At 42.0% G+C, this 19,333-nt stretch overlaps 1 protein-coding gene across 1 annotated transcript in view; it reads left to right on the top strand.

Moving 5' to 3' along the window:
- Window positions 1-322: 322 nt before the first annotated feature.
- Window positions 323-19,333, top strand: part of arhgap18 (Rho GTPase activating protein 18) — a 138,193-nt gene continuing 119,182 nt past the window's right edge. Inside the window, exon 1 of the mRNA XM_072556035.1 lies at window positions 323-428. Coding sequence (XP_072412136.1) covers window positions 385-428 — 44 coding nt within the window. The 5' untranslated portion in view covers window positions 323-384. The remainder of the gene's footprint in view (window positions 429-19,333) is intronic.

Below are 19,333 nucleotides of genomic sequence, written 5' to 3'. Positions count from 1 at the left end.
GAATAAAGCACTGCTCCTGTTTCTCCTTCCTTGAGTCAACAAATCACCCATTGCCGGTGCTACATTATTGCCTTATTTTAGAATGAGGTTACACTCTTAATTTGAGCTCACCGTTTAACAGGTGGGAACTGGGATTCAGTAACTGTCATCTGAAATCATGTACTTCAATTTATTTTAAGGGAGACAGTCCTTATTCTGATCAGTAACAGCTACTGCCATTTGCTAAATTGCATTTGTTCGATTAGCATACGTTATTGTATTTTTAGAAAGGATTTCCAGAGGGATTACACTTTGTTATGTGCAGCTCCCTTAGCAAAATAAATACTGTTGCAGCAATGTGATGGTTGTCCTGCGCTATCAAAAGGTGGAAGAGGCATTCCAAAAATGGTCGCAATGTGTACTAAATTGGTACATTATCTTCACCTGAGGTACAATTTACTGCTTTCAAAACAGTTATTATGTTTAAAAGTGTTATGCAACATTATTTCATTTTCAGCTTTGAAATTATGACATTTGGACACCAACTGAGTTCATGTGCTTTATAATTTGGATTTGTAGCCGGTGTAACGCAAAAGAAACAGGTGCCATTAGGGCACTTTGTGGACTGTGAATGGTAATTTTAAGGTACACCGTCCATCTGAAAGATTCACTTCTTTATTCTTCTAATATAGTTTACCTGGCAGAGTAAGATGGCTGTGTTTTGCTCTGATTGTTTTTCTATAAGCTCAGTTGAAATATGAAACTGCATGGCTGAAAATGACTGTTGCTAAAAGGAGGGATTGATAAAACAGGTCAAAATGAAGTGTTTTAACATTTTACTTTTGAAAGCTCATGGTTGTAATAGAATTTACCTCAGCTGCACAAATCTTTCTAGAAATCATTGAGCCTTTCCATTTGGAAATTTCTGAACTGATTGTATGGCAGATATATAATGGTAAAGGAATGCTGCATATCTAAATTAAAATGGAAATTCTTGGACATGTTCAATAGGTCTGTCAGTAAATGGAAGAGGGACAATCAATTTGGAAAACCTCCAAATTTAGAAAACAGGGTGTATTCCTGTGTTGGGATTTAAATATTAGCTATGTAGAGCTCAAAAAAAGAGATTACGGCAGGGGGATTTGTACACCTCTTATAAAGCCATAGGATGTCCCTCCACTCAACCAGTTGGATTTGTAGTCAGTGGAATAAAGACAGAATAAATTACTGTGTTGTACATGTTGCAATGTCAACAAATTATCAGTTTGTAGTAGAGTGGTTTGCTGCCAAGAATTAGAATTATAATTAGGTATATTGTCATAAGTACTGAAGTACAGGGGTACATGAGTACAGCAAAAAGTGTACAGTCACTATTTCTGGCACCATCTTAGGTACAAAGATATTTGAAGGTATAAATAACTACAAGCTACATTAATAACATAAATATTGTAGCAAAGACTTTGAAGACTGAGGGTACAGGTCCTCTCTCTACAAGATGTTCAGTTGATCTGACTTTTTGTCACCCAAGTTTACATGATACCATCAGTTTGATTGAGAAAATGCAACCTCCAGAATTACGTCTTTCAGAACCATTACTCTGTACAATATCTCCCCCAAATTTTTTTCTGTCAGACTAAACATTTATACATGCATGTATATGATTAAATTTACCACTATCCTATCCCTTCCCAGTCTTTGATTTCAGAAATACTGGTGAACTGGAGGTTTTACAATTCTTCCAGTTCTCTTGAGACTTTAAAGACTGATTTTTGTTTGGTTTGAGGACTGCTGACCTTGATTCTGTCCTTAACCTCATGTGGTCTGTAAAGTCTTGCTGCATGACTGGTGATCTCATTTATTGGATGCTCTTCACTGTGGATGTGATCACTACAAAACAATTTACCTGGGAGATCCTTGATCTCCCGAATTTCTTTGACTGATGAACTCTTCCCTGCAGAATTATGTTGTTACCTCATAACAACGTTTGGGACACATTTATTGAAGGGTTGAGGATTACTGCTTTATCACTGATAATGATAATTATTCTATGGTATTGAAGAATTGAGATATTCCTCTTGAACTTGTAATATTTCCTCATCTGACATTAAATTCCAAATTGCTATTATAATTTTTTCAACAGGCTGTTTAGGTACCTGAACAATCTCAATTAAAAGTAAGTCAAAGAGTTCAAGTGGGCTGTACTACTCATTCTTTTCCTTATCTACATCTTCTTGCAAACTTTGTTGGTTTCTGACATTTAAATTTTCTTCTGTGATGTTTAACTGTTTTCCATTCTTGACAATTCTGCGTAATAGCACATTTCATACTCAGAATGGGATCTTCAATCTCTCTTGCAATCTCTGGCTAACAAATCACTGATTGAGGCCTGACTGTAACACTTAGAGATCCCTCAGGGTCCCTGGTGTATCCTTTCCAGGTCATCTTCCCAAAATGAAGCTGGAATAACTAAGTTTCTGCAATACACCAGTAAATCATCAACAAAATTGTGAAAAGTTGTTGATGCTCAAAGAATGTGCCTTTGGGCAAATAACTGTATTTTTCTTCTGGTCATCCTTGTTGAATTTCTTTGAGCCTTATGTGACTTGTTGGCCATTGGTTCTTCTCTACAATATAAAACATATTCCTTATGCCATTATAGCTAATCTCAGTAGATTGCTTCTTCTTTTTGGGGTTTCTGGGAAGCACACTGAATTCTTCTAGCATAAGCTCAAAGAACTGCTGATGCTGTAAATTGAGAATAAAAACTCGAGAGTTGGTGAAACATAGCAGGTCTGACAGCATCTGTAGAGAGCAAAGAAGAGATAATGCTTCGGGTCCAGTGATCCTTCATCACTTTTGACGAATCTTCTAGCAGATTCCCTTGACTGGCTGTTCAACCGCTGTTTGTTCGTGGGCCAGTTAATGTTTGATTGGCTTGCATTCAGCGAATTGAGTCTCTTGAGGGCTGTTGACTTTGTCACCTTCAGTTTCAACACTTTGACTCGAGTTCAAAACATTCACACATTATTTTTAATAATTGTTGGATGTTCTATATTCCAATCCTCTTCAATACACCCGCAGTCTAATTTCCACCATTTTGTACCTCAAAATTTTCACCTTATCTTAAGGTACCATAATTGGACTTCATTTCTGCACAAAATGATTTTTTTTTGTGTTTAATCTAAAAGGATCCTACCTATTTTCTATTAAATCATCTGATGCCCTTTTTTTATTTGGTATTTGTGACTTTTGAATTTAAGGTCCATGTTAAAGATCTCAAGGCATTACTTAAAGAAAAGTACAGGAAGTTTCCTCAATAAATACAGAATGCACTCGAAACACTTAGCAGGTCTAGCAACATCTGTGGGGAAAGAAACAAAGTTAATTGTTACACCTCTGTGACCTTTCATTAGAACCAGAATACATAAGTCTTAAGTAGGTCAAATGAAAAGTGGGGTGGAGAGATGATGAAAAAAAGAATAAACATGAATCGATCTGTGATAAGGGAGAAGGCGGAAGACACTAAGTGACAATTGACGAGCCAAAAGGAATAGTAATAAGACAAGTCTCCCTTTTTTTTCCCATCCTCACTTCTGAGGGATGGGCCAAAGTCTTCCATCACATTGGTCCATGCTTATGGGCAAAGTACTGCAGTGCATTGTCATTGCTTATGCAGGATGGCTGACCAGGAAACTCAACTTCTTTTACCACCTGCCACCAGGAAGGATATAATGGCAACTGTTCAGCCATATTATGAACACACTGTGCATGGCCAACAGGTCATGACATAGGACTCAAACCCTAAGTTTCTTCGGCACTACCACTGTGCTCTGAGACTTCCAATGGGAGAAATAAAGAGAAACAAGAGATGGCCAAAGGATGTGTGAATGGCATAATAATAAGCAGCAGCCATTGAGACATGCAAAGAAAGGAAAATAAAATGAGGTGTTGGCATAGGCAGGACAGAGATTACAGTCTGAAAATGGTAAACTTGAATCCAAAGATCTGGAAAGGATCTGATTGAAAAATAAGGTACTTCTTCCTTAAGTTTGTGATGGACTATAATGGAACACTGGAGTCTGGCGAGGACAGAGACACCAGTGTGAGAGCAAAGTGGAGAATTACACTATTGGGGTCAGGTATGTAGGATGAATGGAGTCGTTCTTCAGGCCACATACAGCACAAGTTGTTCATTGTCAGAACAGGTTCAGGCATATGCAGGCGGATGGCAATGAATCGGGACTAGTTGAGCCACAGTCAAGAAAATCAAAGGCCAAAAAATAAGCAGATGCTTAAAAGGTAGCAACATATAATGGGTATGGACAGAAATCTACATTAATGCCATTTTAAGCCATTTCCCAATCAGACTAGCCTGCTTTGCCTATTCAAGCTGACGTTGGAAAGTGTATCTTAAGGAGACATCATTTGCTGCCACTGCAAATTAAATTTTGCAGCCTTCTTGGTTTAACTAAGTCATTAACGTCATATGTCTTATAAACAGGATGCATGAAGAATTGTGGACTATTGTCTATATTCCACTAATGGCAATGACAGACAATTGAGAGTGATGAGGTCAGCCACCTTATGACATGGAAACCATATTCAGTGGCTCCTTACATCTTCCATATTTTCATATTTTCAGAGTCATTTTATGACAATGGTTCTAGTCAGCCAGGAGAATGAGTGCAGTTTGCGTAGGCTTTGCACTCTTTCCATGTGTTTACATTGCTTCTGAAAGAGTCAATGAATACACAACACAAGGTTCTGCAACAGATAAGCTGGTCCTGAGTGTTGCTGTACTAAAGAATGGATTGAACTACTTTAACTAGTCAAGCAAGATAATCTGGATCAATGACTAAGGCGCATTTTCTTTCCTCGCACAACTGCGAGTGGGTCAGTGCCTTAGTCATTTTATTGTTAATTACCTTAGGTTGAATTGTTCTGATGTCTAAAATGAAATTTTTTATAAATTTAATCTTTTCTGATTAGCCTTTTCAGAGATGTTGTTACATACCTCTGGAGTAGGTTGGACTTGAAACCAGGCCTTCCAGCCCAAGCATAGGGAACACTATCACCGTGGTACTTACATTTTCTTTTAATTGTGCTCAATGCATAAAAGCTTTTATTTACTGAGGAATTATTTGATATATGGTGCTCAGACAGAGGTTTATGGCCTTTGGTAGGGATACTAATTTCAGAGAGGGGTATGAATAAGACTAAACTAGACAGTCTCTTGAGTTTCTTACATATTTCAGTGCGATCTTGGCTGGTTTGAGACTTAATTCCATGTACCTGTCTTTGCCCAATTTCCCCTTAATATATTTGGATATTAGGTTTCTGGCCGGGCTGGACATGTTCCAGGAGACATCACTGGGAGTGGTAGTGGTATGAGCAGGTGGGTCCATTCAGATCGGCAAAGTCGAAACTACCCTGAACCATTGGACGGACAGACAGACACACACACACACACACATACACACACACAGTGATTTTCCCTGTGCACACAAGCAGACATCTTGAGAGTTGCTCTCTGGCAAATAGCAGCCTGGCCTTCTTGTTCCTGATGATTACCTTAGCAGCAGACATGGTTGGCTCTTAGTCATTTACTGAGCCCAGTTCCAATGTTGCAGCAAATGGAAACCGAGTTGGGTAGAGGGGGCTGCCTGTGCACTCTCCACTGGTGAGACCACGGCTTTCATCTGTGCCTGCTTCCTGCCCCTCCCCGCTCACACCCACACTCACTTCACAGAAGGCCAGGAGCAGCTGTCCTCTGAGCCTCATGCTGAGGGACATGACACTCACCATTTTGTTACTGGAAGACACTTCTACAGCTACGTCTTCAGCTCCGTGAGGGATTCTGGAAGTTGTGTGGGTCATAGCTTGCACGGAACATTTAAGGCACATTACAGTCAAAAGGGCCTTATTCTGACTAAGAAGGAAATTCAATAAATAACACATCTAATTTTCTCTACAATGCTTGAAAAACTTATAACCTACTGAGCTGGACACAAAACACTTATGAATGTAGTCTGTATGTGCAACCTGCATCCAAACCAGCATATGTTTAATATCATCATGCTGCAAAGTATCAAGTTACATCAAATTACATTTTATAATGAATGCTGAGTTTTGAAGAATGACTTATTTGATTAAAATAATGGTTTTAACTCTCCCAGAATGCTTTTAAAAGGCCCAGGGTGATGCTGTTTTGGGAGACTCATGACCTTTCTGAGAGGACTGGATAAGAAAGAACATTCAGTCACACCTTTAAAATTAACAATTGGACTGATATCAATTGCCGTTTATGGAAGAGACTTCTAAACTTTGATTTGGTTTGTGAGTAAAAGTGCTTGTTAACTTCACTCCTGTAGAGTCTCACTATTGAGACATGCTAGTCAGTCAATCAGACAGTTGGAAGTTCTAAAGTCTCAGGCAGAGGTAATGGCCACTACTGGGACTATAGGCTGCCTCACTCAGTCTGGGCAAGTCTGGAGTCAGGAATCCTGGTGAGGGAGCTGGTTTCAAGAGGTCAGGATGGAGTGACAATGGCGTTATGGGTGAATATCTTCAAAAGGGCCCAGAGACCTCAAAAGATAGTAAACTCCAATGCCTACTCTTACCCAATTACCATATGGTATGGCCTCCATCCACCACAAGTAAAATACCAGTGTAGGCAGAATGAGGCTCTGATGAGTTCATTAGTTGGCTCCCTGGCTTCCTGAAAACTCCCAGAGCTCCTGTAAACTTTCAGACAGGCTGCAGGAGATTGGGTAGATGATAGGAAGGCTACACATTAGTATTCAGTCCCAGCTCTCTTTTGATCTATGCTGTTTCTAACTTTTCAACATTTAGAAGGTATTTTGTTTTATCCTTTATCAGTGCAAAGTTGATGACATCACGTTCACCTACACTGAAATCTATTTGTCTACCATGCACTTAAGCGATCGATATCTCTTTTTAATTTCATGCTTCCATGTTTACAGAGTAGCCTTTATGTCTGTTATCATTAGATATGTGGCTTTCCATACCATAGTCTCAGTAATTAATCAATATGGTGAATTAGTTGAGACATCATCACAGATCCTATAGGACATCCTGCTATTTGGAATAGCATTATCACAAATCCCTCCAGCTATTGCATCACATCCAAATTCCTGATCAGCTCAATTTTCCTTCAATTCCAAGAGCTTTAACTTTATCCAATTAACAGCTCATTCTGAATTTTATCAAACATCTTCTCAAAGTCCATATAAATAAAATCCATAGACAGACCGGTGAGCCTGACGTCGGTGGTGGGCAAGTTGGAGGGAATCCTGAGGGACAGGATTTACAAGTATTTGGAAAGGCAAGGACTGATTAGGGATAGTCAACATGGCTTTGTGCGTGGGAAATCATGTCTCACAAACTTGATTGAGGTTTCAAAAAAAAACAAAGAGGATTAATGAGGCCAGTGCGGTGGACATGATCTACATGGACTTCAGTAAGGCGTTCAACAAGGTTCCCCATGGGAGACTGATGAGCAAGGTTAGATCTCATGGAATACAGGGAGGACTAGCCATTTGGATACAGAACTGGCTCAAAGGTAGAAGACAGAAGGTGGTGTTAGAGCATTGTTTTTCAGACTGGAGGCCTGTGACCAGTGATGTGCCACAAGGATAGGTGCTAGGTCCTCTACTTTTCATCATTTAAATAAATAATTTGGATGAGAACAAAGGACATTTAGTTAGTAAGTTTGCAGATAACACCAAAACTGGAGGTGTAGTGGACAGCGAAGATGGTTACCTCAGATTACAACAGGATCTTAATCAGATGGGCCAATGGACTGAGAAGTGGCAGATGGAATTTAATTTAGGTAAATGAGAGGTGCTGCATTTTGGGAAAGCAAATCTTAGCAAGACTTATATGCTTAATGGTAAGGTCCTAGGGAGTGTTGCTGAACAAAGCGACCTTGGGGTATAGGTTCATAGCTCCTTGAAAGTGGAGACGCAGGTAGATAGGATAGTGAAGAAGGCATTTGGTATACTTTCCTTTGTTGGTCAGAGTATTGAGTACAGAGTTGGGATGTCATGTTGCGGCTGTACAGGACATTGGTTAGGCCACTTTTGGAATATTGCATGCAATTCTGGTCTCCTTCCTATTGGAAAGATATTGTGAAACCTGAAAGGGTTCAGAAAAGATTTACTTTTCTTTTGCCAGAGTTGGAGGATTTGAGCTATAGGGAGAGGCTGAATAGGCTGGGGCTGTTTCCCTGGAGCGTCAAAGACTGAGGGGTGACCTCATAGAAGTTTATAAAATCATAAGGGTTATGGATAGGGTAAATTGACAAAGTCTTTTCCCTAGGGTGGGGGAGTCCAAAAATAGATAGCATAGGTTTAGGGTGAGAGGGGCAAGATATAAAAGGGACCTAAGGGGCAATGTTTTCATGCAGAGGGTGGTATGTGTATGGAATGAGCTGCTAGGGGAAGTGATGGAGGCTGGTACAGTTGCAACATTTAAAAGACATCTAGATGGATATTTGAATAGGAAGGGTTTGGAGGGATATGGGCCGAGTGCTGGAAAATGGGATTAGATTAGCTTGGGATATCTAGTCGGCATGGACGATTTGGACCGAAAGGTCTGTTTCTGTGCTGTACATCTCTATGACTCTATGACTCTATAGCATTTGCCTATCCACTACTATAGTTGAGAGTGTGGTGCTGGAAAAGCACAGCCAGTCGTACAGTATCCAAGGAGCAGTAGAATCAACATTCTGAGCAAGAACCATTCATCAAGAATTGGACTTACGTCCGAAACATTGATTCTCCTGCTCCTCGGATGCTGCCTGACCTGCTGTGCTTTTCCAGCACCTAATTCTTGACTCTGATCTCCAGCATCTGCAGCCTTCACTTTCTCCTATCTAGTACTTTCGCGTATCTTCAAAATTTTAGTTACGTTCATCAGACATGACCCAATCTTTACGAATCCATGCTGGATCCCTTTCATCAACTCAAAAACTTCGAGACGAAGAACCTAACAGGAGGCTGAGTGGCACAGGCTATGCTGACAATAGACAATAGAAAAGAGGTGCAGGAGTAGGCCATTCTGCCCTTCGCGCCTGCGCCACCATTCAATATGATCATGGCTGATCATCCTTAATCAGTATCCTGTCCCTGCCTTATCTCCATAACCCTTGATTCCACAATCCTTGAGAGCTCTATCCAACTCTTCCTTAAATGAATCCAGAGACTGGGCCTCCACTGCCCTCTGGGGCAGAGCATTCCCCACAGCCACCACTCTCTGGGTGAAGAAGTTTCTCCTCATCTCTGTCCTAAATGGTCCACCCCGTATTTTTAAGCTGTGTCCTCTGGTTCGGCACTCACCCATCAGCGGAAACATGTTTCCTGCCTCCAGAGTGTCCAATCCTTTCATAATCTTATATGTCTCAATCAGATCCCCTCTCAGTCTTCTAAACTCAAGGGTATACAAGCCCAGTCGCTCCAGTCTTTCAGTGTAAGGTAGATTAGATTAGATTAGATTAGATTAGATTACTTACAGTGTGGAAACAGGCCCTTCGGCCCAACAAGTCCACACCGCCCCGCCGAAGCGCAACCCACCCACACCCCTACATCTGCCCCTTACCTAACACTACGGACAATTTAGCATGGCCAATTCACCTGCCCTGCACATCTTTGTGACTGTGGGAGGAAACCGGAGCACCCGGAGGAAACCCACGCAGACACGGGGAGAATGTGCAAACTCCACACAGTCAGTCGCCTGAGGCGGGAAGGTAAGGTAGTCCCGCCATTCCAGGAATTGACCTCGTGAACGTACGCTACACTCCCTCAATAACCGGAATGTCTTTCCTCAAATTTGGAGACCAGAACTGCACACAGTACTCTAGGTGTGGTCTCACCAGGGCCCTGTACAGCTGCAGAAGAACCTCTTTGCTTCTATACTCAATCCCTTTTGTTATGAAGGCCAGCATGCTATTAGCCTTCTTCACTACCTGTTGTACCTGCATGCTTACCTTCATTGACTGGTGTACAAGAACACCCCGATCTCTCTGTACTGCCCCTTTACCTAAATTGATTCCATTTAGGTAGTAATCTGCCTTCCTGTTCTTGCCACCAAAGTGGATAACCATACATTTATCCACATTAAACTGCATCTGCCATGCATCTGACCACTCACCTAACTTGTCCAGGTCACCCTGTAATCTCCTAACATCCTCATCACATTTCACCCTGCCACCCAGCTTAGTATCATCAGCAAATTTGCTAATGTTATTGCTAATACCATCTTCTATATCATTAACATATATTGTAAAAAGCTGCAGTCCCAGTACTGATCCCTGAGGTATCCCACTGGTCACTGCCTGCCATTCCAAAATGGAGCCGTTTATCACTACTCTTTGTTTCCTATCAGCCAACCAACTTTCAATCCAAGTTAGTACTTTGCCCCCAATACCATGTGCCCTAAGTTTGCTCACTAACCTCCTATGTGGGACTTTATCAAAAGCTTTCTGGAAGTACAGGTACACTCCATCTACTGGATCTCCCTCATCCATCTTCAGAGTTACATCCTTAAAAAATTCCAGAAGATTAGTCAAGCATGATTTCCCCTACATAAATCCTTGCTGCCTCTGACCTATCCTGTTACTACTATCCAGATGTGTCGTAATTTCATCATAGACTCCAGCATCTTTCCCACCACTGAGGTCAGAATAACTGGTGTATAATTTCCTGTCTTCTTTCTCCCACCATTCTTAAAAGGTGGTACAATATTAGCCGCCCTCCAATCCGCAGGAACTGATCCCAAATCTATCGAACTCTGGAAAATAATCGCCAACAGATCCACGATTTCTCGAGCCACCTCCTTCAGTACCCTGGGATGTAGACCATCACGCCCTGGGGACTTATCAACCTTCAGACCTAACAGTCTCTCCAACACCAATTCCTGGCAAATATAAATTCCCTTAATTTTATGTCCTTCAGCCACTGTTACCTCAGGGAGATTGCTTGTGCCTTCCCCAGTGAACACAGTTTTGAAGAATCAATTCAATTCTTCTGTCATTTCTTTGTTCCCCGTAATATATTCCCCTGTTTCTGTCTTCAAGGGCCCAATTTTAGTCTTAACCATTTTTTTGCCTTTCACATACCTAAAAAAACTTTTACTATCCTCCTTTATATTATTGGCCAGTTTGCCTTCGAACCTCATTTTTTTCTCTGCATATTTCCTTCTTAGTAATCCTCTGTTGTTCTTTAAAAGCTTCCCAGTCCTCTGTTTTCCCACTTATCTTTGCTATGTTATACTTTTTCTCTTTTAACTTTATATGTTTCTTAACTTCCCCTCGTCAGCCACAGCCACCCATGCCTCCTCCTAGGATCTTTCTTCCTTTTTGGAATGAACTGATCCTGCAACTTCTGCATTATACACAGAAATATCCGCCATTGTTCCTCCACTGTCATCCCTGCTAAGGTATTGCACCATTGAACTTAGGCCAGCTCCTCCCTCATAGCTCCATAGTTCCCTTTATTCAACAGAAATATTGTCACTTCCGATTGTACCCTCTCCCTCTCAAATTGCAGATTGAAGCTTATTGTATTATGGTCACTACTTCCCAATGGCTCCTTCATTTCAAGGTCCCTGACCAATTCTGGTCCGTTGCACAATACCAGATCCAGAATTGCCTTCTCCTTGGTCGGCTCCAGCACCAACTATTCTAAGAATCCATCTCTGAGGCACTCCACAAAGTTTCGTTCTTGAAGTCTAATACCATCCTGATTCTCCTAGTCTACCTGCATGTTGAAATCCCCCATAACAACTGTAGTAACATCTTTGTGACAGGCCAATTTCAGCTCCTGATTTAACTTACATCCGACATCCAGACTACTGTTTGGGGGCCTGTAGATAACTCCCAAGAGGGTCTTTTTACCCTTAGAATTTCTCAGCTCTATCCACACTGACTCTACATCCCCTGATTCTAGGTCCCCCCACACAAGGTACTGAATATCATCCCTTACCAACTTGGCCAACCCACCCCTCTGCCTGTCAGTCTGTCCTTACGATAGCACGTGTAGCTTTGAATATTCATTTTCCAGGCCCTGTCCACTTGAAGCCACGTCTCAGTTATCCCCACAATATCGTATCTGCCAATTTCCAAAAGAGCCTCAAGCTCATCCATCTTATTTCTAATGCTTCGTGCAATCATGTATAGTATTTTTAATTTGTTACTGCCCTCACCCTTCCCATCAACTCCTATTTCACTCAACCTTACAGCATGATCCCTTTTTGAGTTTTCTGCCTCATTGATACAGTTGTCTTTCTTGACTTCCCTTGTTCTAACTTTCCCTTCAATTTCCTTCTTAAACATTCAGTTTGTCCCCTCCCGCCCCCCGCTACTTAGTTTAAACATAGCTGTGTTGCAGTAGCAAACCTGCCTGCCAGAATGCTGGTCCCTAACCTATTAAAGTGCAAACCATCTCTCTTGTAGAATTTATGCTTACCACAAAGCATACCCCGTGGTCCAAGAATTTAAACCCTTGCTTCCTGCACCAGTTCCCCAGCCACACGTTCAAGTCCATTATCTCCCTGTTTCTGGACTCACCAGCCAGAGGAACTGGAAGCAAACTGGAGATAACCGCCTTGGACGTCCTGCTTTTCAGCCTTCTTCCTAGTTCTCCTCTTCTTCCCGACATCATTTGTGCTGACATGTACCACCACCTCTAGCTCTTCACCTTCGTCCTTGTGGATTTCCTGCACTCTGTCTGTGATGTCTTTAACCCTGGCACCAGGAAGGCAACACACCATCCTTAAGTCCCATCTGCTGCCACAAAAATCCCGGTCAGTTCCTCTCACTACGGAGTCCCCTATGACCACAGCTCTGTGCGATGTCCGACTCTTCCACTCTGTCTCCACGCCAACTTCTGATTGACAGACCTGGCCGCCTTGTGGACTGGCAGTGTCATCTGTCTCTACTGTTTCCAAAAGATTCAACTTGTTCCTGACAGGTACTTCCCCCGGGGTCTCTTGCACCTGTCTCCTCTCTGCCTTCCTCATTGTCTGCTCTCTTCTTCTCTCTCCTGGTATGGTCGGTGTAATAATCTCACTGAAGGTCTTGTCCAGAAAGATCTCGTTCTCTCGGATGAGCCTAAGGTCCTCGAGTTCCTTCATCAGTGCTGCAATATGCTCTGTCAGTATCTGAACGTGCACACACTTTCCACACTTATACGAGCCAGACACACCAGAGTCATTGACCTCCCACATCAAGCACGTAGCACACTGAACCAGCTGGGCAGTCATGTCTTCACCCTCTTCATCTATGGCATAATCACTTCACTCAACCTCCTTGTCAAAGACTCCTGAGCTAAAGTCTCACTCTTCAATCCACAGGAACTTCCTTGGACCCTCTTTTTGGGGCAAGACTGCGGACTTTTAATTTAGTTTAGAGGAGGAGGGTGGGAGGGAGGCCCTACTTTGTAGGACCTGGGGTCTAGAACGCACCCACTCAAATAACAATCACTTACCTTCCCGACCAGCTTTGCGCTCTGCCTTCACTTCCGCCCAGCTCCCGCCGCTCTCTAATGCGAAAAGTGAGAGAGAGCATCAGGCGGATTCAGCTCACCACTGCTCTGAATGTCTTCCCTGTAGGAAATTGGGCACCAACTGCTCAGGGCATACTTCATGTGCCCTGTTACACGCACCCTGCATCCATGGACATTGACATCTGATGTATCAGCCTCTAAGAACCCTCATGGTACATCTTCAATCCATCTACAGTATGCTTCTGCACTTCAATCTGCACCTTGGGCTACACCAGGAACTATCATTGTAAAGACGCAGCAAGGGCATTGTGCACTCAAGGACACGCACCCAGCTCATGGACTGGACCAAGCTGTAACTCTGAGCTCTTCCCTTGCTTTCATAATGCTCACTCACACTGATCTGCTGACAGCATCTGTGCATTGTATAGTCTTGCACTGCTTTTGTGCTTTGTTCCCTGAGCTAGTGGTAGCAGGTTTAGATTATTGCTATCTTGCTACGGTATTTAATGCAGCCACAAAACCAGGAACCCTGTCAACAGGGGTCAGTCAGGTTAAAGGGATAACCTTCACTCAGGGTGACCTGGCACAGTGAGTCAAGAGAAGCTTTTGATACCAGTTAAAGCCGTGTTCAGAGCAGTCAGAGTCTTGATCATATGGTGTGAGGAACCGATGGCAGGAAGCACACCACAATGTCTTGACACTTTCTGCCCTATTGTCTGCTGTTTTCCTCAGGAAATGAGAAAGGAGCAGGTTTTATGGAAATGAAGGTGGGTGACACAGCTGGTATGGCTGACGTAGTAAGTTTCCCATGTGAATGAATGGTCAGCACAGAGGGCATGCGGGGTTTGTGGTGTCAGGGTTGGGGTAGCTGAAGGAGTGAGGGGAAGATATTACAGGTATTGGTGAGTGTTGGAGAGCATGAGCCTTGGGGAGGGGGGAGATGGATACAGTAGCAGGGATAGAATGAGAGTATATGAGATATCAGAGAAAAGCTGGCAGCACCGATACTGACAAAGTGAAGGAGGACATTGACCTTCTTTTTATAGTACTCTAGATGACTGAGACTGCTTTAACACAGGGGATGGCAACTTTGGATAAAGGTTGGAATGACCCGGAGTTGTGGTGGCCACTACCAGTCCTGTAGGAGTACAAGGTCCTGGGTCTACACCACTCCATCCAGGAGGACCTGCAGGTCCCTGTCCTCAAACTGGGCCATTGTCTGCAGCAAATATCAACAATTATGCTGGGCAGCCCCAGACTGACAGAGCTAATCCAGCTGCACAATGGCCTTTCAAAGTGGCTGCGGTATGCTGTTCCATTCCAGGGTATCAGCTGAGTTACTCTGGGGCTGTAAATTGGATGTGAGAGATACCACAGAGAGGCTGAGTTTGGTAACGTAACAGTAAGAAAACTCCTTAGGCCTCAAGGTAGCAAAGCCTCTAAAAAACTCGATACAACTTGGACTTAGCCAAAAGATAAAATAAGATTCAGCCCAAGATGTTTTGTCCTACTCTTCCTTAGTGGGCTGGATGCTTGGACTCTGCCAAGGTTGACACTGCCAAGGGTTTTCAGAAAACAAGGACCTTGTTTCTGTTGTTAAATTGATATACTAGCATATACATTTATAACAAAAGATTACAGTGTCACCTAATTAAAACAGGATTGGAATGCAAACAGACTCTGACCTCACACCTTTACTACATTGTCTAAACTGAGATGACACCTTTTCATATAATATTTTAAGTTATCTCAAGAACGTGATTTCAAAGAAGTTCTGGTATTTACATATTAATGAACCAAAACCTGCAACCCATTCTAAAAGATGAAAGACTTAACAGCAATCTAGGTTTGTTCAATAGATCATTTTAATTGCATGACACTGTGAGCTTTTGCTATAAATTCTGTCGCTTATGATCCTGCCCCACTAGTTACCTGATGAAGGAGCAGTGCTCCAAAAGCTAGTACTTCCAAATAAACCTGTTGGACTATAACTTGGTGTTGTGTGATTTTTAACTTTGTCCAACAATGGCTCCCCCAATGCTAATGCAATCCAAATTGTTTATAAAGAGGACACGTGCCAAGAGATAAGAGACAGCAGCAAAAACAGATAAAGTCTGCTGTGTTTATACTGGTACCAGTACTAATTTATGTCCATTAATGCTGCTTAATAACTAACTACAGTAGACACAGGTACATCTTGAGATCTTTGCCATTGTATTCTAACAATTGGAGTATTTTTGCTTGGTTTGTATTGCTCTATGCTTCATAAATATAATTAATACTTACAAATACATTTCCTTCACCTTGTCAGACTTGAGTTAATTCACAAATCAAGTGAGGAGTCATAATATATTTTCGTGTTGAGCTATCACACTTCAGTCAAAATGCAATTTGCAAAAAAACAAGAGAGCTAATTACAAAAGCTTATCTTTTGAGTCAAAGATTTTTTTATCTACGGATCCTGAGGAAAAGATATAGAAATATGACATCAAACATACACACAAGCATAGGTATTTCTGAGATGATTAAACAGATAGGGAGGGTGTGCATGTCTTCTATGTTCTGATGTCCTTCATTCATATTCTTGTTTCTTTTTGCTGCTCAAAAGCAGATGTCGAAGTATCATATTATGTGAGCCCAGCTCCCTTTTTCTCTCCAAGCAGGTGAAGTTGTAGCTTATTTATGATGTCTCAATATGTGAAATTATGATAAATGTGTAAACTAAACAGGAGATACAAGTTTCCTGTTACTAAGTCACTTGCCTTGTTTTGATATTTTCAGATAAAATGGTAATTTTGCTATAGATGGCTTTGTTTATTCCACACATCTCACGAAACTCGTCCCAGTTTGTGGTTACGTGATTATTGCAGACATTTCAGACCCTTATTTTTAAAAAGAAAAAATGTCCATCTCCATCCTCCAGACCACCCACTTCTCTCCACTACATCATACTTACTCTACCTCTGCTATCATGCCCACATCCTCAAGTTACCATTGTCAGTATCACATCTAACATCTTCCTCCACTTGTACTCGCCTACTCCAACCCACACCATCCCTTGCATATCCTCTGCATTTTCTAGTCACCTTCTTGGAACATCTTCTCACCAGCAACATCAGCAATAGCTTTGCAACCCATTTTCATCTCCCATAATATTTTCCTTATGAGGAGAGGATCCTGACTCTGAATACCCTGAGCAGGTCCTGGATTGGCACTGGAGGCTGCTGTTGAATGACCATGCCAGGACCGGCCGAGTGAAGGCTATCCCCCTTGACTTCACTGCATCTGCTGACAACTATGACTGGCTTCCTGGCATTGTGACTGTGTTAAATGGCATGACAAAACAGCAGTAATACGCAGAGAAAGTGAGAACTGCAGATGCTGGAGATCAGAGTTGAGAGTGTGGTGCTTCATCAGAAAGGGCTTATGCCCGAGACATCAATTCCTGATGATGGGCTTATGTCGATTCTCCAGTTCCTTGGATGCTGCCTGACCTGCTGCGTTTTTCCAGCAATAATATGAGTTTGGTATTTCTTGCTGAGGGAGTAATGTGCAAAAATGGCAAGGAAAAGCAAGGCATGGATGCTGTGAGCAGGTAGGTTCACAGTGAGTGAACATTATGAAAGTAAGCAAACAGTCTGGAAGTGCAACCTGGCCCTGGGCAGGAGCTGAGTGCATGTCCCTGAGGGCACAGTGTCTTTGCTGCAGAATTACAATGACAGTTACTGGTACAAAGATATGCCTAGAGATAATATGAGCTGTATGTTTATCAATTGAGGTACAGAAAAGACTTTGAATACTATTCATCATTGTTGTCAATGTTGTTAGAGAAATGATGTACAGAACCATCAGTTGCTGTACCTCAGCTGAATACTGCTGGGAATCATCTGAAGGGACTGCAATGAAAAATATGTTAAAGACAGACTGAAACAATGTTAATCACCTGCTATTTCTTTGTTAGTGAGAAGTAAGAAATTGCATTTCATAAACTGAAAGCAAACAGTAAGGTTTTAAATTTGTTTCCACATGGTCAAATTGAAGTCAACTATGCACTAAAAAACTTCAGAAGTCCCTCACTGCATTATGTTTAAGTAGATGAGGAGAAAGGTATGTAAACTCATGTGCTTACAATTGTGTTTATTATGATTAATATGGGCTAAAATTGTTTCTTGCATGTAAGGTCTTACAGTTTGTATGGCATCAATAATAGCCAAAGGCCAAAGCCATAGTGCCCTTCATAAGTTTTAATATGTTCAACTACATAATATTTGCAACCTGCTATTAAATTGTATTGATTTCCTTTACATGATTGCCATGTTCATGTTAAAGTGTGTGGCAAAATACATTTTGTTCTTGCTTTACACAGTATGTTAACATAAATCACATTGAGGCTGCTTGCTTTACTCCTAGTGCAATCAAGGATGTGGTTAACTGGGGAGGAGGTTGGGAAACTGCCTGACACATCAAATAGACTAACTTCATCACAAGCTGATTGCAAGAGAAACTGTCTCTCAACTGTGAAACTTCCATGTTCATATGAATCAGTTGACATATTTTTACTTTCAGCTAAACAATCAATGATAGACATCGCCTTACAAAAGAAGTCTGGGTGTGCATTGTCTGCATCATTTAGAAATTACTAGGTAATTCAGATGATGGAGGTGGTCAATAGTTTTTAACAATGAATATGTAAATTGTGCCCTTATCAGATCCAGTGATCTGTTCTCTATGCAGTGGCTGGTAATAAGAGCAAATAATGTATAGATTTACCATTCAGCTTGTTAACAGGTTGTTAAGCCAAGCTAGGACAGAGGCAGGAAAAAGTGGAAGGATCGGGAAGGAGGAAAGGAAGGAAATTCTGAGATAGGGTGGGAGGCTGGAAAGGTTAAAGGACAAAAGGGATGATGATGCAACCAAAATGGGGAAAGTAATGGGTCAAGTAAAGTTGCAAAAGGTATCACCACAGGACATGCAAAAGGCAATATTTACCAGAACCAACTGTCCAAAGATTTGGGAGAAGGGGTAATGATCTAAAATTGTTGAATGCAGTAATGAGCCTGGATGGCGATAAAATGTTGTTTCTGGACGTTTTGTCCAGCTTCGTTGGTGAAGATGAAAAACAGAGTAAGGAACAGAAGGGCTGAGCTATTTGGTAGGGGAGGTGGGAAAGGTGGGGGGGGGGAGGATGGAGAGAGAGAAAAACAATCAGAAAGAGCACGGTTTAAAATGAAATTTTAAAAAACTATGAATGTTGGGCATATTCAGAATATCTGACCTCATTTATGAAGTGCAAAACAGAATTGGATTTTACTGCCGCAAAACAGGCCAGCCTACCCCCAGCATACCCCAACCCCACCCAAATAGGCTTTGATTACATCAGGCCAGCTATACGGTCCTGATGAAAGGTTCCAACTGAAGTGTCCACTCCCCTCCCCCTATGATGCTGCTTGACCTGCTGTGCTTTTCCAAGATCCACTCTTTATCAACTGACTCTCCAGCATCTGGTAGATACTCCCAGCAGTACATCAAGCCAAACTCCAAAATTAAGGAAAGCAAGCAGGTACAGAAATCACTGAGTCAGGAAAAATGAGCCTGTTAACAAATTAGTTGAGAGTGGAGTGCTGGAAAAGCACAGCAGGTCAGGCAGCATCTGAGGAGCAGGAGAATCGATTTTTCAGGCATAAGCCCTTCGTCAGGAAACTGATGAAGAGCTTATACCCGAAAGGTCAATTCTCCTGCTCCTTGGATGCTGCCTGACCTGCTATGCTTTTCCAGCACCACACTCTCGACTCTGATCTCCAGCATCTGCAGTTCCCATTTTCACCTACTTC

This window comes from Chiloscyllium punctatum, chromosome 3 (assembly GCF_047496795.1).
Source record: "Chiloscyllium punctatum isolate Juve2018m chromosome 3, sChiPun1.3, whole genome shotgun sequence".
Taxonomy (NCBI): Eukaryota; Metazoa; Chordata; class Chondrichthyes; order Orectolobiformes; family Hemiscylliidae; genus Chiloscyllium; species Chiloscyllium punctatum.
This window is presented reverse-complemented; position numbering and strand designations above follow the sequence as displayed.